This window comes from Macrobrachium nipponense, chromosome 3 (assembly GCF_015104395.2).
Source record: "Macrobrachium nipponense isolate FS-2020 chromosome 3, ASM1510439v2, whole genome shotgun sequence".
In the NCBI taxonomy this organism is placed as follows: Eukaryota; Metazoa; Arthropoda; class Malacostraca; order Decapoda; family Palaemonidae; genus Macrobrachium; species Macrobrachium nipponense.
In genome coordinates, this window is record NC_087202.1 from 32152537 (window position 1) to 32178504 (window position 25968).

At 39.5% G+C, this 25968-nt stretch overlaps 1 protein-coding gene across 1 annotated transcript in view; it reads left to right on the top strand.

The window, feature by feature from the left end:
• LOC135221689 (stalled ribosome sensor GCN1-like) overlaps nucleotides 1-25968 on the top strand; it is a 339764-nt gene that overhangs the window by 298398 nt on the left and 15398 nt on the right. Inside the window, exons 40-41 of the mRNA XM_064259421.1 lie at nucleotides 13423-13616; nucleotides 16218-16429. Coding sequence (XP_064115491.1) covers nucleotides 13423-13616; nucleotides 16218-16429 — 406 coding nt within the window. The remainder of the gene's footprint in view (nucleotides 1-13422; nucleotides 13617-16217; nucleotides 16430-25968) is intronic.

A 25968-nucleotide genomic window follows, 5' to 3' on the forward strand; every position in this document is an offset into this window, starting at 1 on the left:
CAGGGGTCGCAACCTTCCTCCAGTGCCCCTTTTGCTCCCTCCTCCTCGTGCAGAGCCAGACCCTTTGCCTCCTGGAGGGGAAGGAATGGCTGCTTCCCCAGGAGGAAGTAGGAGTCTAGGCCCCTACCCTGCCAGTTCCCACCTGGACTGTTCAGGTTCTCAGGGATGGTTACCGAATCCCCTTCCTAGACGAGAAGCCTCCCCTGATGGGGGGAGCCCGACAGAGGGGCATCTCCAGCCTTGTGACCCCAGTCACAGGGAGGCCCTTCAGCTGGAAGTGGTGGCCAAGGCCTCAGGGAGATGGAGACCAGTAATAGACCTGTCTGTCTTGACCTTCATTCTCAAGACGGCCTTCAAGATAGAGACCCCAATGTCGGTCATTGTGGCCCTGAGGGAAGGGGACTTCATGATGATGTCCCTGGACCTCAAGGACGCATACTTTCAGATTCCAGTGCACCCCTCTCGCAGGAAGTACCTTTGCATCAGGTGGGAGGGCAACACCTTCCAGTTCAGGACCCTTTGCTTCGGGTTGTCAACGGCTCTGCAGGTCCTCACAAGTGCTCTCCCTCGTGTCGGCCTGGGCTCATGGGAGGGGGATCTGTCTCCTGCAGTACCTGGATGACTGGTTGCTCCTTTCCTCCTCAAGGGAGGACTTGGAGGAACAGAGAGACGAACTCCTGGCCCTTAGCGGGAGACCGGGCATCGTCCTGAAGTGGGAGAAATCCCAACCGCTGCATACCACCAGAATGGTCTACCTGGGGATGGACCTAGATACTGTGATGGCCAGGGCCTTCTCGTCAGAGGATCGGTTATCCAACCTCCAGAGTGTGGCTCGTCCCTTCCTAGACTGTTCCCCCCGGCCAGCAAGGGAGTGGCAGAGGCTGCTGGGCCATCTTGTCTCCCTGGAGAAGCTAGTCCCCACAAGGCAGACTAAAGCTGAGGGCTATCCAGTGGAACCTGAAGGAGGGATGGGCATCAGGAGTGGACCACCCTCAGAAACTCTTCTCCCCTTTGCAGACCACAAGAAAAGTGCTACGTTGATGGTTGGATGGAGCGAACTGCCACCAGGGAGTGCCCCTCTCAGATGTCCCTCCTCAGATGCTCCTGTTCACGGATGTGTCGAAGGAGGGATGGGTTGCCCACCTCCAATTGGTAATGAAGGGGGAGACATGGTTGGAGCAGGGACAATGGCTCCAAATCAATAGGTTGGAGTTACTGGTCATTCAAAAGGCTCTCCAGGCCTTCGAGCCATCGATAAGAAATAGGACGATGGCAATTATATGCAACAACGCCACAGTGGTGGCGTACATCAGGAAGCAAGGGAGGGTGAAGTGATGCTACCTTTGTGATCTGGTGGGAACCATCCTGGAGTGGGACAGAAGGCATAGGAACCTCCCTGCCGGCAAGATTCATTCCAGGGAAAAGGAACATAATAGCTGACGGGCTCAGCAGGTAAGGTCAGGTTCTAAGGGCAGAATGGTCCCTACACCCTGGAGTGGCGGTGGAGCTGATCGGGATGTGGGGTTCTGCCTCCATGGACCTGTTAATGATGAGCATGAATGCCAAACTTTGGGTTTTCTGTTCCCCAGTTCCTGATCCGGCAGCAGCCTGGGAAGACACATTTCATCACCCATGGGAAGGTCTGGACTTATATGCGTTCCCCCCCTCCAGGGTACTCAGACAGGTCCTCAACTGACTGAGAGACTCGAAGGGGACGTTCATGACCTTAGTGGCCCCCTTGTGGTCGGAGAGGGACTGTCTGGAGCTCCCCTACAGGCGGGACCTACTGAGGCAGACCCACTTTGAGAGGTACCACGAGGGTCCGTCCCTATCTCCTCACGGGTGGAGGCTATCGAGCACCTTCTGAACAAGAAAGGCTTCTCTCGCAGGGTGGCCTCGTAGATGTCAGGGTACCTGAGGAAGTCGCCCGTGGCCGTCTACCAGGCCAAGTGGAAGGTGTTCGGGGCATGGTGTAAGGATTGGGGCCTTTAACGCCTGCAGGCCAAAGTTCTTCACGTAGCAGAGTTCCTGGTTCACCTGAGGCTTAACTAACAAGGGTCTCTCCATAGAGGCTGTACAGGGAGTCCAGGCAGCACTGGGCCAAGTCATCCTCCTGAAAGGGGATCGATGCTCATAAGGAATTTCGAACAAGTGTGCCCTCCCAGCTCCGTGAGGCCTCCTCGATGGGATGTGGCGAGAGTTCCAGTCGCTCTGAAGAAGCCCCCATTTGAGCCTCTCAAAGACATCCTGGACAGGGAGCTGGCTCTCAAAACAGTTTTCCTGCTGGCCTTAGCCTCCTCCAAGCAAATGGGAGAGCTGCATGGTCTCTTGTACATGGTCTCGTCGCACTTGAAAGGGTAGAAGGATCTCACCTTTAGATTTGTGCCCTCCTTCGTGGCCAAGACCCAGAACCCCTCGGTGGTGGATGATAGGTTTGTGGAATTCTCGATCCTGGTCTTACTGAAGTCGGAGGTGCCCAGTCCGGGCTATGAGGAAACACCTCTGTAGGATGGAGCAGTTTAGGCCAGGGATTCAGAACCTCTTCGTTACCACAGGCCAAGTGAAGAAGGCAGTCTCAAAGAATACCATCTCTTTCTGACTTAGAGAGATCATCAAGAGAACCTATGAAGTAGCGGAACTTCCTCCTCCGCCAGGGGCCAAGCCCCACGACATCAGGGGTATCGGTACGTCTCTGTCGCTCTCTAAGAACTTGGCGGTCAGTCAGGTCCTGCGAGCCAGGGTGTGGATCAGACAGTCCATCTTTACGGACCGTTACCTTAAGACTGTACCAGAAAGTCTCTCAACTCCTTTGAGATCAGTTCGGTGGTGGCAGGACAACAGAGGGTCTAGCCCCACCGTGGATAGGAGCTTAGGGTTTGAGTGGTGGCGTGAGTGAAGTGCATTACCAACCTCCCCTTCCCCCACATTCTTCTCCCTTCCTGGGCCTTTGTCGTACGTCTCAGAACCCTACAACTCTTAAGGTAAGCCCAAGGGAACTTATAACCTTCGGAGAACAAACCATTGCATTACATGATACCATTGAAATGTAATTCCTCCTTCCCAGGGCCTGATTTTCCCCCCCCCCCCCCCCCCCTCCCCCCCCCCCCCCCCCCCTCCATAACGGCCCAGCCCTACATCTCCCAACGAGCAGAGCTGGGTCCCCATGGGGGTGCCTTCCGGACATTCTTTCGGGCTGCTCCTTTCCTAGACACTCCCACCTCCAAGGAGTAAGTCTCCTAGGAATGAGGTAAATATACAGCATCGGAACAAATCACAAATTCTTGGTAATATTTTTCCTAGCTATACTTAACCTCGAACTACGGAGTTTATAGGCCCTCCCTACCATCCCCGTGTATCTTAGGGCAGGCACCTTAGGGGTGAGGAAAGGACTGGAGTTCAGGTCAAGAGGTCACATGGCCTTTGGCTCCTGGGGCATTTACCTGCCCTGGGAGTGTAGGAAAAACTGGGTTTTTCTGGTCGGTGCCAGATTGACAATCCAGGTTTCTCGTACGATAGTAGTTCGAGGTAAGTATAGCTAGGAAAAGTAAAAAATACTACCAAGAATTTGTGATATTAAGATTATTTTCATACGGCATAGTATATGAAAGGTAAATTATATGTCGGTACCACTATATGAGACTTCATATGAAGATGTATTTAGTGGTAGAAGTTTAGTATACAGGTAGTATTTAGAAAATATAGAATTATGCAAAATACAAGGAAGCAATTAAAATAGAACTAAATAGTAATAAAATTTAAATTAGAAACCAATATAAAATAGAATCCAGAAGATACAGGTAATTCAATGCTATCTTTTGATTTTAGTACTTTGTGTACTATATGTTGCCACATGATCTTAATGAATGCATTGTTTCCACATTCTTAATGAATGCATGGTTGCCTTAATGAATAAATATATTGAGTCTGATTAAGAAATATGCTGAAAAATAACAGTTTTGGATTATGAAAATTTACACCGTTAAAATACTTTACATATTAACATTGTTAAATTAAAAATAGAATTTATAGATAAACATTATCCCCATGAGTGCTGATTATAAACCTAACATTGCTAATTTATATTATTAACACTTGAATGAATCTAAGTTCTTTTAATGACGTTGCAAGCCACTGGATAGGATGAGAAATTAACTAAGTGTGTAATAAGGGATATGTTTAAATTTAAAATGATGACTAATTTGTTAGCCAGCAGACTCAATTTACAATCATAATTCAACCACATTCTATTAGGAGGTCAGCCTATGATAGGCATATTGTTGCTGGGCTTGTCACCAATTTAGGGCTGCTTTTGTAATGTGAAATGTAAGGTGGTTGTATGAAATTTAAACAGGTGCAAGTTGGTGATTTTGGTGATTAGGCTATCATTTACAATAAAAGGTAACGTCAATCAGTGAAAAGTGTAAATACAGTATTCCTGTGAAATTCAGTAAAAATTATCGTACTTTGTATTAAAGGAGAAAGAATATTTTGTTCATGAAACTTACCTGACAGATATATATATAGCTGTATTTTCTGAAGTCCGACAGAATTTAAAAATTCGCGGCACACGCAGTGGGCGGCCAGGTGGTAGTACCCATTCCCGCCGCTGGGAGGCGGATATCAGGAACTATTCCCATTTTCTATTCATATTTTTTTCTGTCGCCGGTCGGTAAACAACTGTTTACAGACCTCCGCCTAGGATTTTGAATTAAACTTCATTAGCCACTTAAGTATCCTAATTATTCTTTCGATTATTAACTTGGATTTGTGGCTAGGCATACGCTATCGTAAATTTTTTCATTGCATTTGATGTCTGAAGCTAGTTAGCCTAGTTTCAGACTTTGTTGTCTGCACGGTAAGGTGAGGCTACCGGAACTTTCGGTAGACACTCGCTTAGTATATATGACGTTTACATGTTTTCTTTGCATAAGGTAATTAGTGTAATATGTGACTGATTACGGAAGAAGGAGGATTCATTTACGCATTTTAGAGCGTGTTAGAATCAGGAGTTTTCCTCCACAGTAAACAGAAGTTAGAAATAATGAACCTTCTAACCTCCTGTAGATTTTATTTTGCCTAACCCTGTGGTATGGCTTACGGGCCTAGAAGAAGTGTCTGCTAGAGGATTACATCAAGTAATCTTAGACTAAAGTGCTCGCTCTCCAATCAGTGTTGTGAAGTGTAGTGCCCACCCCTTGTGTTGTGGAGGGGGCGTCAGATCGGCCCCATAATGCCTCTAGGCCTGGACCTCTGTCGGACTCCCATGACAGGAGAGGGCATGTCGAAAGCCGCCAAGAGGGTTACGGGGGCTCCCCACCGATCTGGCGTCCCTTCGGCAGAACCTGTTGACGCTTCCCAGGCTGCTAAAGATCGTGCACGTGCACGAATCTTGAAGGATTGCTTCTCGTCCTCCGAGGCGTCCTCCCCACACAGGGGTTGGAGTTCTCGGAAGGACTCGCGCCCCCTAAAGAAGCTTGAGAGAAGAGGACGCTTCACGTCCTCTCTCTCGTCACGAGAGGATGAAAGAGTAAAGAGACCACATTTTCCCTTTTTAGAAGAATGCACTGGCTCTTTTTCTAAGGGACATTTAAGGAGGCTCATTCATCTTGCCAGAAGAGTGATTTGAAGCCTCCTGCGAGTGGAACGCTCATGTATATATCATTTATACATTATTAAGGAGGCTCATTCATCTTTCAGAAGAGTGATTTGAGCCTCCTGCGAGTGAACCGCTCATGTATACATCATTTATACATTATTAGGCTCATTCATCTTGCCAGAAGAGTGATTTGAGCCTCCTGCGAGTGAACGCTCATGTATATGAACGCTCATGTATATATCACTTATACATTATTAAGGAGGTTCATTCATCTTGCCAGAAGAGTGATTTGAGCCTCCTGCGAGTGGACGCTCATGAAGTTAGAGCTGTTTCAACCTCGCTAGCATTCCAAAAGAATTTGGTAATCAAGGACATATTCGTCTCCTCTCCTCATGGCGCTCCGTATACGTTATGTAACGTTCGCTTTACTTCGAAAAAGCAAGCTGATAAGTTTGACGGCCGGCAAGCTGCTTTGCACAGTCAAACAACTTATGTCTCTGGTCGGCATAAGAAGGGCAATTTAGACGTGAGGAAGCTTTTGGAGGTGCTCGACGTCCTATAAGTAGAGACATTCTCCAGGACGCTCGGCAAGCTCCTTGCGGAAGACGAAAGCCATACGTCTTCCTTTAGTGTTCACACTCTTCAGGACATCGTGCGGCTCTCCATGGAGACTCGCATGAGGACGTCCCTTAAAAATATTCAATGTCATACGCTTTTCGAAAAGCAGTTACACAAAGAGCAATTTAACATAAAGGTAAAGCAAAAATATGTTATAAAAAATTATTTTAATTTACAAAATAAACTGAAAAAACTAGCATTGACATAGATACGTTTTTATCGTTTAAGCGGATAAACTCATTAACAAATTTCGGAAGAGCTCTCATTCATTTTCAGAGGCTCATCCGGGGTTAAGAGAAAGACTTGTAGACTATCCAGGAAGTCTTTTGTCCAATATCATAAGAACATTGAACGGTCTTTTTCGATCCTCGGTTCTCTCTTGATGATCTCTATTCGAATATTACTCCCTTTTCTTGGAAAAGAGTCTTGGCAAAGAGTCAAGGAGTTCTTTTAAAAGTCTCGTTCATTAGAACGTGGACAGTCGTTTTCCTTTCTTTCTCTCTTCCTCGTCGAGGAAAGATGTAGTAGAGAATTCGATGTTCAAATTACTACAATACTTACGTAGTTTATCTTTGCGTCATTTTGCTAACGCATGGGTCAAGTCATATACGCATATCGTATTTACCTCTGCGGATAGAAGCCGAAAGAACTGTGTTCTAATGTATTTATTTGACACTCCCTTCAACCTTCCAAGAGTTTTCGGAGTAAGAACAACTCTTCAGGTATTGTTACGACAACACCAACTCAGCTTCTGTATTTAGCGAATTCTGTTTCGTTTAAATAGGCCTGCTTGAGAGTTCCTTTTGCTCGATAATATCATACCTATTCCTTCGTAAAGGGAGTAGCTGGCAACTCAGGCAGATAGTATTCTGTTCACCTTTGAAGCTTTTCTTCGAGGAAGACTTCTCCTTCACTCTTTTTGATAGAGATCGAAGGTGGTCGATCTCCAATCCTTATTTTGTTTTCTTGAAGGAAAGAATTTAGGATGGAGAATCGTTGTTCAGAATACTATAAATATACTACGTATATTAACCTTGCGACATGATTCTACTAAGCAGTTGAATTGTCCGAGGGGTAGGCGCATATCCTAGTTATTCTACGGATTGCGACTTAGACGAGAAGTATTCTAATTGAACTGCAACACCAACTCAGCTTCTGTATTTAGCGAATTTTGTTTCGTTTAAATATGCCTGCTTGAGAGTTCCCTTTTGCTCGATAATTTCATACCTATCCCTTCGTAAAAGAGTACTGGCAACTCAGGCACATAGTGCGAGACGATGATCAAGGCTGCTGTTACTGTGATCTACGCAGTACCGGCTAGCTCGGTGTCATGCGCGGTTGGTTACGTCTCTCTCCCTTGCGGGAATGGCTTAATAAACCGTCTCTCTGCCCTACAATCATGGATTTTAGCCTCGGGTTGAGGAAATTTCTAGTAATCTTGAATGATCATACCTGCCGTTTACTTAGAAAATTTCAACAAGATATCTCTTATACTTGTTAGGTGGCTGGGTTTACCGCAACGTAACATTCTGTACGAATCTACCACGGCATAGCACTATAATAATGCTCTCCTGCTTATGCAAAGCGCAGCCTTATTTAGGGAAGGAAGCAGGCTGAGTGAGGGAATGGATGAGTTTGCTGGGGACCATTTTCCATTTCCTCGCTGGAGAAGCTTGTTTCCCTGAATAAACAGCAATTCAGACCTCTACAAATTTTCCTCACGAAGAAATTGGAATAACATCAAAGATCTTGTAATTCTAATTTTCTCTCAACGGCTTGAGGATCACCTCAGGTGATAGCGAGAGGGTGCCAGACATCCGAACAGAGAACAGATGTTCTGGCACATTGTCTGAAAGAATTGGAAGCCAAATTGGTCGGCTCTCCAGTTCCTCGAAGGGTGAGGTTGGATCGAGTGGCCCAAATCATCTCGGATAATTTCTCAGCTCTCTCATAGCTCGAGAAGAGAGAATTGGTTATGGGCTTGGGCACGGAACGTAACGATCCTCAAGAGGTTCGTTAAACTAGTGCACGTCCGTGGGGGTCTTCTCGATCGAAGGCAACAACTACTGACGTCTGAGTAATCCTCACTTAGAAGTATGTCGAAAGTGAGGAGAGACTGAGGGCGTCCTTTCGTTAAGTTTTTCGTAATATTGAAGACGAAGGAGCTTCCTCTTAAGTTGTTCCCTTATTCATGATCCTAGAGGATTAGCTTTAGTCGCCACATGTTGGCCTCTAAGAGGTTGGATTCACAGAGGTCAGGTAATTCAGAGAATTGTCCAAAGACCCTTCCCGAGAGAATCGGTGTAATCTAACATCGTCACTTAGTGAAGTATCTAATATCTCTCCTCTCTGAGTCTGAAGGCGTTCAGACTATCGAGAAGCGATAAGATCTTCAAGATTAATGGCAGTCTCTTGGCCAAGGCAAAGCAGTGCTGCCTATTTTCAGTTTTCAATCGGAGGGGGCCGTTTCTGGAGATAGTGAAGGGAAATGACTGTTCCTCCACCTCGACCTCTGTGAATTTCGTTATGGTTCTATCTTTCCGTATGAAGTATGAGATAAGATAGAAGTCCTAACTATTGTAGAATAATGCAAATATGTTGTTGACGGCCTCTAGGCTCAGAGATTCGGTTCTGTCAAACAACAAAGCTTCACGATCTTGAGGTCTGTGGAGATCTTGAAATTCTCTGGATCAAAGGTTCCGGCATGGAACTTAGACGTAGTCTGAGTTTCTGATGCCAAAAGCATTTCGAACCTATCCTTTCTGCGAACTTAATACACGTGACCAGAAAGGCTAATATTCTAACCGCTATAGCCACATCAAGGAGGGTTAGTGAGGTTTTTTAGCCATCATCAGAGGTTTTGGCTTTAAAGGACATAATGCGGTCTGTCCTCTAAGCCTTCCGTTCTTGATAAGAACGAAAACCTGTCTAACCCTTGAACCGAAGGCTTGGAGACCAAGGGTATGGCACAAATTATTGGGCAAGGGCATTAGAGAGTCCTGTGCCCTGTAGGGTCTCTCAAGTTTTATCTTGATAAAACTATAGAAAGTCAAGGTCAACGGACAATCTGCGGTGTTCCGTAAAAAGACCAAACTGGTTCATGTCCAAGAACACCCTGGCATTATAGCCAAGGAGTTCTTTTAAGAGGTCTTCATTCATTATGTTTGCATAAAGATTTGAGATTTTTTCTTAATATCAATGCTCAAGAGGTGAGGGCGCGGCCTCGGAAGCATTTCAACAGAGCATGACACTCAGTAACATCCTGAGTGTCACGCTTTAGCGAAGCAACTCTGGGTTCGCTTCACACTCCCGACAATCTGCGGTGTTCCGTAAAAAAGACCAGACTGGTTCATGTCCAAGAAACACCCCTGGCATTATAGCCAAGGAGTTCTTTTAAGAGGTCTCATTCATTATGTTTGCATAAAGATTTGAGATTTTTTCTTAATATGAATGCTCAAGAGGTGAGGGCGCGGCCTCGGAAGCATTTCAACAGAGCATGACACTCAGTAACATCCTGAGTGCCACGCTTTAGCGAAGCAACTCTGTGTTCGCTTCACACTCCCGACGGGATGTGAAGACGACATTTCAGATCCGTAAGTCGCTAGGACCATACATATCCGTAGATATATTATTGGGTGCAGGAAGCAACACGAATCCTATCCTATAGAAAAGGGATAGGTGTGCTTTTAACTTTGAAGGGTTGGTCGCTTGAGGCGCGTTCCTTTTCTTTAGCCTAGAAGTTATGGAACTAACTTTGATAGGTTAGGTCAGGTGGTGGTTTTAGCTTCGGTGCCCTCAGAAGTATGGTCATATGGTCTAGTCACATTGTGGTCACGCCCGCCCCCGTTGACAGATCATTATAGAGCGCACCAGCATTACAGGTCTCTACCTCGCTGGCAACTCTAGTAACGCAGAAGCAGACTTTGGTGACAGTAATCACGAAGTCGGCTATGCTAACAGGTCAGGAACCAAGATGTATATCATCTACTTAATTTAGTTTCCCAAAAATCCTATTCTGTCTCTTCCCACCATCCGAAGGTGGGATTCAGCTATATATATATCTGTCAGGTAAGTTTCATGAACAAAATGTTATTGTTATGATACAATTAAGTTTGTTCATACTTACCTGGCAGATATATATAATTAAAGTGCCCACCCACCTCCCCTCAGGAGACAGTGGCACTGATAAAATATGAATAGAAAATGGGAATAGTTCCTGATATCCGCCTCCCAGCGGCGGGAATGGGTACTACCACCTGGCCGCCCACTGCGTGTGCCGCGAATTTTTAAATTCTGTCGGACTTCAGAAAATACAGCTATATATATATCTGCCAGGTAAGTATGAACAAACTTAATTGTATCATAACAATAACATATTCATATAGAAGAAAAACTATAACTGCCAGTGTTACCTCTGTGTATGGGTAATGAATTTGGTTGGATTTCTGTGTGTCTGTCTTGTCTTATAATAATTTGAAAAATAGACTTGATTACATTTTGGGAGATAAAGAAGTATAATTTTCAGAAAGTAGGACATTTTAAGGAGAGGCTTTATAATTTTTGGAGGAGGTTTGTGCCTTAGGAGTTTTCTTGTATCAGTTATGCAGTTATATATTATTGTAGTGTTTCAGACAAATATTTTATCCTATTTCCTGTGTATGTTCAGAGGTAATGTATTTTTAAAACTTACTTCATTGTAAAAATCAGTTACGAAGACGTACTTTGTTCATTCTGGTTGATTGATTTTGTGTAACTTTCCAAAATTACAAATTTTGAAGTCATCTGTGTGTTAGATTTATGCCCAAAATTTATTAGCTTTCATATAAAACTATTAGATCATCACATTTTTGCTTAGTTATTAACCCTTTAACGCCGATTGGACGTATTAAACGTCGACGAAAAGTGTGTGTCAGGTGCCGAACCGATGTATGGTACGTAGACAAAAATTTTTTTTTTAAATTCGCGGAAAAATAGTTATAGGCCTACTAGTCGAAAACTTTTGAATCATGCGCCTTGGGGTATGCTGGGAGCCCACGGATCAAGGCGTTGTTTTGTTTACAATCGTTACCCAGGCGCGCAAGCGTGAATTTCTTTCTTCTCGCACTAAAAAGCATCAGCGACACATCTCAGAAATTATTTCGTCACTTTGACATAATTTTTGCACCATTTTATATTAGCCGTTACATGGAGTATTATATATGAATATGTGCACAATTTCATGTAGAATACAACAAAAAACAACTTATGGTTGTAGCTTTCATCTGTTTTGAAATATTTTCATTTAAATAATGATGTGCCAAAATTTCAACCTTCGGTCAACTTTGACTCTACCGAAATGGTCAAAAAACGCAATTTTAAGCTAAAACTCTTATATTCTAGTAATATTCAATCATTTACCTTTATTTTGCAACAAATTGGAAGTCTCTAGCACAATATTTTGATTTATGGTGAATTTATGAAAAAAACTTTTTCCTTACGTCTGTGCGATAACTTCCGGAATAATCATAAATTTTTTCGTCCGACTGTTGTAATGTTTGCACCATTTTAAATTAGCCATTACATAAAGTTTTATATATGGAAATATGCGCACTTTCATGTAGAATAGTACAACTAAAAACAAACCATGGTTGTAGCTTTTATCAGTTTTGAAATATTTTCATATAAATAACGATAAGTGCCAAAATATCAACCTTTGGTCCAACTTTGACTCGACCGAAAGGGTCGAACAACACAATTGTAAGCTAAAACTCTTACATTCTAGTAATATTCAATCTTTTACCTTCATTTTGCAACAAACGGGAAGTCTCTAGGACAATATTTCAATTTATGGTGAATTTATGAAAAAAAAAAAACATTTTCCTTACGTCTGCGCAGTAACTCTTCCGAAAAAAAATCAAATTTTTTTGTCCGATTGTCATAATGTTTGCACCATTTTAAATTAGCTGTTACATAAAGTTTTATATATGAAAATGTGCACAATTTCATGTAGAATACAACTAAAAACAAACCATGGTTGTAGCTGTAATCAGTTTTGAAATATTTTCATATAAATAACAATAAGTGGCAAAACTTCAACCTTCGGTCAACTTTGACTCGACCGAAATGGTAAAAAAACGCAATTGTAAGCTAAAACTATTACATTCTAGTAAGAGTCAATCATTTAACTTTATTTTGCAACAAATTGGAAGTCTCTAGCACAATATTGCGATTTATGGTGAATTTATGAAATATACTTTTTCCTTACGTCCGCGCGGTAACTTTCGAACAAATCATACATTTTTTCGTCCAATTGTCGTAATGTTTGCACCCTTTTAAATTAGCCGTTACATAAAGTTTTATATATGAAAATGTGCGCAATTTTATTTAGAATACAACTAAAAACAACCCATGGTTGTAGCTTTTATCATTTTTGAAATATTTTCATATAAATAAAGATAAATAGAAAAAATTCGTCCTTCGGTCAAATTTAACTTTACCGAAATGGTAAAAAACTGCAATTGTAAGCTACAACACTTACAGTCTAGTAATATTCAATCAATTACCTTCATTTTGCAACAAACGAGAAGGCTCTAGCACAATATTTTGATTTATGGTGAATTTTTTAAAACAGCTTTTTTTTTACGTCCGCGCGTTACGAATTCATGCATCATATAGTGATAATATTTTCTCTGTGTTGCTTTGATCGTTTTACAATTGGTTATATACAATAATCATCACAATTTAGTGTATAATACAACGAAAAAATAATTAACTCATTAGCTTCAACCGTTTTGCTCACAGAGCGATTTGTATACAATTATATATGAAATTTTTTTCGCGCTGTCATATATTCCAATATTTATATATGATAATGTTATTTTTTTCATTTCTGATTGTTGCATACTAAACTTCAGGCAATGATAAAAAAAGGAGCCAAAAATGAACTCTTAATCTTGAAAATTAAGCGTGCTGTGATTTAAAAAAAAAAATAAATAAATTCCGCTTCGGTGCTCACTCGCGAACGCCACCAGCATACGGGAGACACTTTCGGAAATACTGGCTCAGCGATTAAGGGTTAACAGTTAATGTTTGTTTAAATAAACATTCACCACCAAATAAATCATAGATTGTTATTACATTTTACCCAAAATTAATTGTCATAAATTTCCCATTTGATATGAATCTAGGTCATTTTTTCACTAGATGCCATTAATGAAATTTATTTTCAGACTGGGGTAATGCTTAAACCATTCCTGCCACAGCTCCAGACAACCTTCGTCAAGGCTGTACATGATCCTCACAGAGGTGTTCGGTTACGAGCAGGTGCAGCATTAGCTCACCTAATTACTATTCATACGAAACCTGATCCACTTTTCACAGAACTTCATAATGCTGTGAAAACTGCTGATGATACTGCTGTTAGGTAAGAACCCAAAAACGTATTCCTGCAAAAGATAGAAACTCCCTTATGTGCAACATATTTCATCAAAAGATAGAAAGTCCCTTATGTGCATCTGCAGATGTATTTTATTTGTTTTTTCTCCATTGTGAATGATGTTAGGAGTTTATAAGCATGAGTGTGATTTTTTTCTTTTTAGTTTTGACTTGTTACATTGTATTTGGTTATACAGCACAGTACTGTATTATAAAGGTATGCTAGTCATTCATGGGTTTACTAGACCAAAAATGTAAAAAGAAAAAATTATATACTGTACATTTCTGCATATAAGGTGACCTTTAAATCCTAAAATTCCCCCCTAAATATTGGGGGTCGTCTTATACTGCAATGTTAAAGATCAAACCTTGAATTCTAAGATGCGTATCTCTAGGCTAGCCTCGGCCTCGGTGCTATAGCCTAACCACTAACATAAATAAAGATTCACTTTATGGAAAAAAAGTGATGATAAAGGTAATAAAACCATTTTACCATATATATTATTGTCATATCTTCATAACAAATCGCCTATTTGAGGAATAATTCAAAATCAATGAAAGAAACTTTTATCTATGCGATCCCAGCTGAGAAAATGTAAACATCAAGTTGCGGTTGCGCTGACAGCAACCTTTATCTTTCGGTAACCTTTAAGAAATTTCAATAGTACAGTAGTACCTCGAGATACGAAATTAATCCGTTCCGAGGCGCCCTTCGTATCATGAGGTTTTCGTATCTTGGACCACATTTTACATGTAAAATGGCTAATCCGTTCCAAGCCCTCCAAAAACACCCCAGTAAATTATATTTCCAGGCCTAAAACACATGTTCTAGGGTTACGACACCGATCCGACGGAAGAAATATGACTCCAAAAAGGCAAAATACTGTACATACTTGAGTAATATTCAACTGCATGTAATGTTCGACCCCATTTTTACTGCATGTATTAGGACTTTAGCATATGTCCCTTAGCAATAAGCCTAGCCTATGTTAGCGGTTGCTACTGTAGCCTAGTCTATGATTCTGACATCTAAACCTAAGAAGCTAAAAGCTTAGAATATGCCAATAAAATGTATAAATAATCAGTATGTACTCATTTCAAATAATTATTAATTAATCATTAACTATAATACACAAACAAACAAAAAAAATACCTTCCAATCAATTGTTTACATTCAGCTCTTACCGTCTTATGAGTACCGAACGAACGCCAAGCAATCACTTTTCCTAGGACACAGTAAGCCATAAATTTTCATTAGTATCTCTCTTCAACTAATGAAACTACCAAACAGTATAATAAACATTCATTTCTATTCTTTATTCTATCTTTACCTAATGGAGATACCGGGTTACTGACAGCTATAATGAAACATATACGCAACGTAATATTAAAACAGAATAAGAATTCTAAAAAATACTTATATGTTGGCAGTCTGATTTATTTTATATTTTATGATATCTAATTCACAATTTTTTTATTAAATGTATTGCATGTACTCATTTCAAATAATTATTAAGTAATCATTAACTATAATAAACAAACAAAAAAAAAGCTTCCAAACTTCTGTTTACATCCAGCACTTACGAGTATCGAACGATGGCCAAGCAATCACTTTACACAGTAAGCCATAAATTTTCATTATCTCTCTTCAACTACTGAAACTACCAAACAGTATAATATCCATTCATTTCTATTCTTTATTCTATCTTTACCTAATGTTTTATTTTTATTAAATGTGTTGCATGAATAAGTTTTTCAATTTACAGCATCCTTTTACCAATAGAATACTTAAAGCACAAGGGGTAGATGCTGACTAATAGGAGAGCAGGATCTTATGGGGTGACTAGCATCAGGAACCAATGGGAGAGCGGGAGGATGGTGGCGAGTTTACTCAGCTGGCGGCGCGGGAGTTTTAAAATTGTTCTCGGTGGTCCGGGGGAATCTCGGGACTTTACAGCAACAACCTTTCGTATCTTGAAAACTTTTCGTATATAGAGCTGTAAAATTTTTCGTATTTGCTTTCGTATCTCGAGTTTTTCGTAAGTTGAGCCTTTCATATGTCAAGGTACCACTGTAATAATACTGTTATTGGATACAACAAGCAAAACAACCTTAAAAGTCATCATTATTATTATAGTTGTACTGTTTAATTTTTGCAAATAATCTCTTTTCTCCAAAAAATATTTTGATTTGTAATTTAGAAGTCGTCCTATATTACAGATATAAGATAAATTCATGAAAATTTGTCCTAACTTTTGGCCTTGTCTTATCTAAAGGTCGTCTTATATGCGGAAATATATGGTAATTATTGATGAATTATCTACAAGTAATCCACTAGTCCAAACCTCCCAAGTTTGAAGGCCAACTGTACAGTCATATGGCATTATATAACTAAAACTACTCTGCAGTTAGCTTAATCCTGGTATGCATCTCTCAGTTAAATACAAATTTTGTTGTAAAATTTAATTAACTGTTTAAAATTTACTGCCAATCCCTTTTGTATTGTATTATAACCACATATTTATTAAGTACAAAAGTCTTTTCTGTTTTGAGGGATTTCAAAAGTACAACAGTCTTTTTCTGTTTTAAGGGATACAATGATTCAAGCATTGAGATGTGTTGTACAGCCAGCTGGAGACAAGATGAGTGATAGTGTAAGGAAAGGCATGATTGTCACATTAGGGTCTCTCCTTTCCCATGATGATGATTCAACAAGACTTTGTGCAGCAGGAGCGATGGGGGTGCTCCTACCCTGGTTGACTAGTGATGAACTGCGATCAGTTCTCACACAGCATGTATTAGGTAAGTCTTTAGTTTTCTAGGTTGAAAGGGGTTTAATCAGTCAGGTTAACTATGTCAGTTCTTTTGTAATTTTTTTTTCAGACAAAAATGTAAGATGATTATGGCGCAAATGTTCTTAATTAGTTTCATCAGTGAAAAAGCTAGTTCTATTCTGAGGTGCACTTGATAATTTAAGGAAGATAGATTTAGTATTGCAAAAGTAGTTCCTCAACTTGTCAGATGCTTCATGTTTTGGCCTTCTGGTAAACAACAAGTGTGATATGCATGTAATTAAGACCTTACATTTTCGAGATATCCCATAACTAATAATAATTCCACACTTTTGAGCCTGAAATAAGTTTTACTTTACACGTAAGATGCAGTTTAATGATTCAAAGATGCGCCACACCTGACAAGGTATCCTTGAAAAAAAAAATCATGATAAAGTAGATGCTGAAGTCAGGTAAGTCCAGGGTTAATGTTATGGATCATGATCCGGTCAAGTTCTTTAGTACAATAAGAAAAAAGGATTCAACACCAACAATTAATGCTGGGGTCACACATTCACGTATCACGACTGCGTATGCCCACGTATGTGGATCGTGGGCATCATCGCGGTGAAATGACCTTGAACAGCTGGTAAACAGGACACGGGCTGACGGACGTAAAGCCAGCACCGTAAATTGCGCCGCAAATGTATGCGCAAAGAAAGCAAGGTCGGACGTCTACTTGGAACTTACGCCGATAGTGTATTGTTCTATGTACGTCAACTTCATGTCGTGACCACGCCCACCGTTGTGGGGCTGTAGGGTACAAAATGGCCGGCCTGTAAACAGAGCAGACTGTAAAGTGGTGGAACATGTATGAGAGAATGTAAAAATATTGCATTCTTAAAATCCAGGTTGTAAATTCACTTTGGTAGAATTCTGCACATACTGTAAAATATTGTATATTTTCAACAAATAAAAAAAATTAAGTCAGACATAATATACATACCATTGGCAGTCCCAACATCTTGGCCTTCTTCTGACAGACGATGTGGGGCTTGAGGAAGTAGAATATGTTCAATATCCACTTCTCCCTGTCCGTCAGTCGTCTTCTGTGTCGCTGTCATCACTGTATCTCATCCAACTCCGACTCCTGTAGGTGGAAGATGACATTTCCTCGACCTGAGTGTCTGCAGGAGTCTTCTCCGGGCCAAAAGAAGGTCCTGCAAGAAGATGTGATGTTTATGGTCCCTTCCTTGGTCGTTTTAGGTGGTTCAGCATCTTGAAGGGCGTTGTGGAGAGTACTTGGAGGAAAATGCTGGTCTAGGGAGACGGAAACAACAGCTAACCTGAGGGCGCCGACCTGACCTTTTATACCACGCTACAGCATTGCCATGTCGTACAGGGTTGGAAATGTGCGAATCGGTTTCCCCGGAGGCTACAGCGCAATTAGGAGGCCCACGCTTCGCGGCAGAAAGAAAACAACGACGGCGAACAAGGCAGGTGACCCTTAGCGCCTACCCTGCAACAGTCACCGTGGGTCCCACATGCAATGCCTGGAGCTACGTCAGGTGACATTTGGCGTGACCACCCACGACTTGTTTTGAACATTTCAAAACTGGAGCGGGCTACGGCGCCCTAGTGGGCGGAGCTTAGAGCCCGGACGACCCGTCACTGTACGTCTACGATTTTACGTATGTTTTACGTTACATTTACGGTTTACTGACGTAAGCTGTTGCCAATTACCAATTTCCGCTCATGCTTATTCACAAAGATAAATGCAGAATGGTTTCTACTATTTACATAACAAAATTAAATCTGACTATATGTGAAAAGGGGGGAATAGTGCAGTAATAAAGTATACTTGCTGGCCAGTTTTACAGCTGTTGAGATTGGTGCTCGCTCGAAGCGATGGCTTCACAAGGAGACAATAAAAACTTGAGATGGGCTTCTTCTTGTCGTAGTACTACAGGAAGGAATGACTAAGTCTTTAAACTTGAAGGGCAGGTTACTCCTCAAAACCCCTTGCATTACGCTTCTTCACGGAAAGGTTTAACTCGTCGTCGGGACTTCTCTGTCTCTCTCTCTGCGACTATAAACTACGGACTTTACTTTTTTTTTTTCGTTCTCACTCTCTCTCAAGCGTCTTCTTCCTCTTTTATCCTTCGTCTACAGGCAGTCCCCGGGTTACGACAGGGGTTCCATTCTTGAGACGCGTTGTAACCCGAAAATCGTCGTAAGCCGGAACATCACCAAGAATCATAAGAAAACCTTACTTTTAATGCTTTGGATGCATTCAAAACTATGTAAATTGCATTCTTATTGCATTTTGCATAAAAAAAACTTCAAATATTGATTATTTTGCATTTTTTGTGTCATATTTCTTCTGCCAGATGAGCGTTGTAGGCGTCGTAACCCTGGAAATAATTTCTGATGAATATAATTAAAAAGTGCCTTAACCTTGGAATGTCGTAAGCCGAGCCCGTCGTAACCCGGGGACTGCCTGTATATATATATATATATATATATATATATATATATTTATATATATATATAATCATATATAGATAGATAGATAGATAGATAGATATGTATGTATATGTATATATATACAGTGGTCCCCCCGTATTCGCGGGGGATGCGTACCAGACCCCCCGCGGATAGTTAGAATCCGCAAATGTTTGGAACCCCCCTCTAAAAATGTTCATAAACTCCTATCCTGAACATGCAAACACCAAAGTATCCCTAAAAAGACATCCTTCATCAAATATACATAAAATATCCCATTATGGTTCATATTAATCTTTGAAATATTATTAATACTGTTTTAAAGTAAATCTTACATTTTATGGTTATACATAAATACATACTATGTACGTACTGAATGACTTAGTTACGTATGTGAAAATAATTCAGTCCCCCCAATAAGTATTCAGTCATGCACATTTTCTTTCATACTGTTACTATTTGAGACATCCATTTTCTTTTTACAAGGGACAATTGTATGTGAAATCACAAATACCAAATGTCTACTTAAAGTATTATCCTACATCAAAATTACCAATTGAATTGGGTATTAGTTAATATCAATTTTAAAGTTCAATCTTAAACATTTTACCATTAGAAATATATACAGCCAATAGCACAGAGAGAGAGAGAGAGAGAGAGAGCGAGAGAGAGAGGAGAGAGAGAGAGAGAGATTACATAAAACCATTAAATTCGTTGACCATTGTATGGCATTGTTACTTTCCCAGCTCCAAGTGTCACTGGAGTTGAGGTAGGGAAATTGATACAGGAAAAGACGAAGGGAAGAATTTTCATTTGAAATTAGTTATCGTATTATTAGTACTTCTATTATTATTATTATTATTATTATTATTTGAAAATAAAATAAACACGTGCATCTACCATAAAAAATTATCTCATCTCAGTAAGAAAGAGGGTTATCCTTACAAGTGAAATGGAAAGGTCATTTTCATCTCTTTAAAATACTACCATTATGAATTTTGTAATTATTATTACAAAATTCATAATTATTATTTTTATTAAATAACTGAAATTATCAATAAACATTTTACATACTAGTACCATAAAATTCTTTCATCTCGGTAAAAGAGAGAGAGAGAGAGTTTATCTCTCTCTGTTCTCTCAAAAAATACTTAACGCTTACAGCGAAAGAGAGGGAGGGAGTTACCACTATGACACATTATCTTGTGTGGCAAAAGAGAGAGAGAGAGAGAGAGAGATAACCTTAATTAAAAGTGACATGGATAGATTACTATTATATCTCTTTAAAATACTATCACATAATATGAATTTTGTAATTACAATTATTATTATTATTTGAAAGTATTAAAAACAAATAGTAAAAGTACTATAAAAAATCTCTAGTCTCAGTAAATGAGAGAGAGAGAGAGAGGGTGGGGGGGGGGATTTCATGAGCACTTGATGGCAGCAACAAAACATCTCCTTCCTCCTCCGGTCACTTAACTTGGTACGTATATCTGACAGTTTTAGTACCTGGAGTTAGAGAAAGAATCTGACTGGGATTTCCTTCATTCTTCCATAATTTTTTAAATTTATAAGCTAAAATCTTACTAATTCACTATGGTATTTTCTTTAATAAATTGATATTATTGCTGTATAAATTAATATTAATATTTGAAAATAGTAAATCATTTATTTATCATACAAAAAAACATACATCTTTGTAGTGGAGAGAGAGAGAGAGAGAGAGAATTATTATTTTTATTATGTGATATCATTTAAGCATATTAAACTTACTAATACAGTATTAATCAAAATTAATATTTGAAAAATAGTAAATCATTTTTGTATCATAAAAATGTATTTAGTCATGAAAATAAACATCAAAATACACTAATTAGTGATTATTTTCGTCAGAAAATTCCGCAAATGGGCGAGTCCGTCCGCGAATAATTTCTAGATAGGTTCCAAAGAAAAATCCGCGAATGTGTGAGTCCGCGAATCCGGAGAACGCGAATACGGGGGGAACACTGTATATATATGTCAATCTTTTGGGGTGGGGCTGAAAGGGTGGAGCTAAACAGCGAATGACTGTCACTTGGAAGGAACTTTTCAGAAGGTGTCCCTTGGAAGGAACTTTTCAGAAGGTTCTTGACGAAATGTTAAGTCATATTCAAAGCACTGCGTTTCTAGCGACGACCGCATGCTGAAGTTCCACAAAATAACAGAGTATTCTTGAACGATCATGAGAACAGACACTCCAAACACGTGCAGGAATGCCTCCTTGTTTCAGACCTACTCAAAAAAGATACATTTTCCTTTCCTTGAATATGTTTCTTCGCTATGAAGCGATTACCATGACACGTTCTCCCAAAAGAGAGAGAGAAGAAAAAATGAAAACGGATTTTTTTTTAAAGGGAAACAACAAGACTCAAAGAACAGAGGAACAACTCTGCATAAAGCTTTAAATTAGCCAAGCTCACTTCTCAATTTATTCTCCCAACCATGCTAAAATAGAAAACGGTCATCAGGCTACTCATTCTGAAAAATCTCTAGAGAGGCTATCAGCTATAACATTATCCTTTCCCCTTAAATGAACTATTTTCAGGTTATAGTCTCGTAACTCTAAACTCCAACGCATCAGATGTTTATTATTATTCTTAAACTAATGGATTATGATCATTATACACTGCTAAAACAGAACTATACTACTTACATAAATCTCAAAGTGTTGCAAGGCTGTAACTAAATTAAATTCCTTTTCAATAGCAGAATAATTCTACTGTGCTTTATTCAGTTTCTTAGAATAGTAGGCAACTGGATGTTTCATTCCGTTTACGTCTTGCAACAAAACCCCTCTTACACCCATATCACTGGCATCGATCACTAAATTAAATTCCTTATCAAAATCAGGTAACAATAGAACTGGCTCGTGAATCATTATAGCCAATAACTTGTTGAAAGCTTTTACACACGCATCATCAAATACAAAACTTTGCCCTTTCCTAAATAGATTAGTTATGGGAGCGCTTATTTCTGAAAAAATTGGTGCAAATCTACGGAAATGCAAAATCATTCCGAGAAATCTCATGGCCTGTTTTGTAGTTGATGGGTTGGGAAAATTATGATATCTTCTATGTTCAGATCTCTTGGACAGATTTTATCAAGACCTACTTTATGACGTAAATAAGTAATAGAGGCTTTCCCAAATTCACATTTCCTTAGATTAAGAACGAGATTCGCTTTTGTAAGGTTTTCCAAGACTCTTGCTAAAATTGTTACATGATCCTTCCAAGTTTCTGAGAATATCACAAGATCATCTAAGTACACGGCACAGTTGTTGATGCCATTTAAAACTTTATTCATTAACCTTTGGAAGGTATTGGCTGTGTTCTTCAAGCCAAAAGCCATAACTTTGGGCTCAAAACTACTGAATGACTATAAAAGCAGATATTTTTTGGGCACGTTCACTCAAAGGTACTTGCCAATAACCTTAAGCCAATCAAACTGAAATGAATTTGGAATTTCTGATTCTATCCAAGCAATCATCAATCCTGGGTAAGGGAAAATTACTTTGCTTAGTTACACTGTTAACTTTCTGTAAATCAATGCACAATCTATCTGATCCATCTTCTTTTTTCACGAACTACCGGGGAACTCCATTCACTCTCGCTAGGTACTATCAAATCATTATCTAGCTTGTAACTAATTTCCTTCCTCATAGATTTTGCTTTTTCTAGACTCAGACGATATGGACTTTGCCTAATGGGTTTTGTGTCCTGCAACTCAATATCATGTTCGAAAATATTAGTTAGACCTATTTTGTCACTAATAGTTTCAGGATAATTCACTAAAACATTGTGTATTTCCCTCAATTTTTTTTTTTCTAAACTCTGATTAAAAACTTCGAAATTCTTAAGCACCTCAAGAGTTTTTCTCAAAACTAATTTTATTCTGTGTCACCGTTACTACAGGCACGGCGTGTTTGTTATATTTCTTGAGTAAGTTTATATGCAGCCACTTAGCTCTACACTTACACATATCGATTAAATTTAAATTTCCCCTCTTTTCTAAAACTGAAAAAGGACCTTCAAACTTGTAAGATAAAGAGGGACCTTCTCTATGAACTAATACTAAAACTTTATCTCCCACACAGAAACTTCTCTCTTTCACTCTAAGATCATGTTTCTTTTAGTTTCCCTTTGATTTTTCCTCTGTTTGCATTTGCTAGTTGCCAAGCATCTCTTAAATTGTTTTAATAATACTCTAGATTAGTTATGTACATAGTTCTCTCTACCTTCTTTAAGCATTACATTGCATTTTAACATTTCCAAAGGACCTTTAGCAGTGTGACCGAAAACCAGCTCGAAAGGGCTAAATCCGGTAGTGTCATTCGGTGCCAACCGTAAAGCTAACAAAACAAAAGGTGGCTTTTCCTCCCATCCATGTGCAAATTTATTACACAATTTTCGTAAACAACTTCTTAACGTTTGGGGAAACCGCTCCCCAATGCCTTGTGATTCAGGGTGATAAGGTGTGGAAGTTATGAATTTAATACCTAACTCTTTTATTCTATCCCTGAAATATTTGGATACAAAATTACTGCCATTATCACTTATAATACGAGGCAAACCAAACTTAGAAAAATAATCCAACTAGCATTTAACTACCGTCTTTGTGTTACATCTTACGGGAATTGCCTCGGGATAGCAGGTTAGTCTGTCAACGATTTTTAACAGATATATACTCCCTCCCTTACTTCTAGCAACGGTCCGACCATATCGATAACTACATTCTCAAAAGGTTCGCCTACTGAAGGAATATTACACAACGGAGCTCTGGGAATTACTTGATACGGTTTTCCAGCAATTTGGCATTCATGACAACTTAAAACATATCTCTTCACATCACTTCTTATTTTAGGCCAAAAGTATGGACTACTAATACACCTGAAAATTTTATTTAATCCCAAATGGCCTTGCTCATCATGCATTAACTTCAAAACTAATTCACGAAACTTCCTAGGGACCACTAATTGTTCGATAATCTTCTCTTTGCTACCTGACTTAGGACGAGTATAATGATACAAAACTTCATCTTTTAAACAAAATGTTAACTTACATTATCGAGATCATCAAGCAGCTCACATTAAAAAAATTTGGGTTTGTGTCTCATCCTCTCTCTAAAACTTGACTAGTTCATCCTTACTCAAAAGGTTAGTGCCTAATTCATCACAGTAACTATTACTTGATTCCACTACATCGACTACATTATTCTCGACAACTACACCTTCTGCTTGGCTAACACTGTCACCACCGATAGAGTCGGGTCTCTCAGCTACACTCATCCCAAGATCAACCTTCCCACCTCTATCACATTCGTTTGAATCCACGAACAAACTATGACCGTAGTCGATGTCTGTATCTAAAACTGACCTAGTTACTACCATTTCAGGCACTGGAATCTCTCACAACAGGATTCACATACTTTGATAAAGCTAAGTCATTACTGACAATAATGTCAGTGCCATCAATAGGCAAATTGTCTATGACTGCTAGTTTTACTTCTCCTGACACTCCTTGACTTTTCAAGTTGACCTTCAACATAGGAGACAAATAACACAAGTGTTCGGAAATCTCCCTATCATGACTTTTTCTTCCATGTTGATTTCTGCCCTGTTTGGCACACAAACTCCTAATTAGGGAGACAGCCGGTCCGGTTTCCCAAAGCAAGACTATTTCTCTCGAATCCCCTCCTCCAAGAGAGGAAACTACACACCTTCTGACAGAAATTCTCCATAAAATTTCCTAGTTTCTTTTATCACATCATTCCTACTTGACGAAAGGTTAACTAGAGACACTGGTTTCTTAACATCCCTCCTTTCTACTGCACAATTTCTTGCTAAATGCCCTTTCTCATTACATCGGAAACAAGCTAATTATTAGTTACTAAAAGCCCCTTTACAAACCTTACTCGTGACCAGGTTTTCCGCATGCACAACAGTCACTTTTACTTGCATTGCTATTACTATAAGTGAAACCTTTATTGCTTTGTACTTTACATGACAAAGGATCATTTCGCTTCTTACTGGCACTTAAATTATAAGTCGGACTATATTCGTCTGTTAACCTAGTTGCTCCTGCAAAAGATACTTCTCGCCCATCTTCTATATAAAGCTTAATCTCAAGTTTTTCTAACTTCTTACCGTATTCTACATTATGTAATATTCTCGTTCCCTCTCAAACTTATAAATTTCTTACGGTACGCCTCTGTTACTAACCTGTATGTGCCAAGAACAGTTGCTTTCACAATATCATAATCTTTACATTCCTCCTTAGACATGCACCTATACACAGTAAGCACCCTACTACATAAAACTGACTGTAAATGTGGCTTTAAATAGAGTCCACATTTCTTTAGGAGAATCTACTCTTTCTAGTAACTTCTCAAAACACATGAAATATTTTGTTACATCTTCCTCATCAAACTTTGGTTCTAATTTCAACACTGCACTCAAACCTAAATCATCAGCTTCATTTTCATTCTCGCCTATCAGGCTGTCAAGAGTACTTTGCCTTAAACGAGCAATTTCCAACTCATGCTTATGTTCTTTCTCTCTATCTTCCTGCTGCATTACCATCATTTTTCTCTCTTGCTGCATTTTCATTACTTCTCTCTCAGCTGCTCTTTCATCTCTCATACTTTTCTCTTTCTTTCTTTTCAACATACGGAGATCATTACCTTCTAGACCTAGAAGCTTACCAGACTCAATAAATTCTTTCGTCATCTTACTCATTCTGGTTCTTTCTATACTCTTTCTATATTCAATCTGTTACAGTGCCGAATATCTTGGCCAGAGGTCGCCAACTGTTACGGATTGTGATTCGATCAGGTTCTTTAGTACAATAAGAAAAAGGGATTTAACACCAACAATTGAAACACAGGATACCAATATATTAAGAAACTCAAACAGAACACATGTTTATTTACAAGCTTATTCACAAAGATAAATGCAGAATGGTTCCTTCTATAACAAAATTAAATCATAACAAAATTAAATCCTGACTATACGTATGTGAAAAGGGT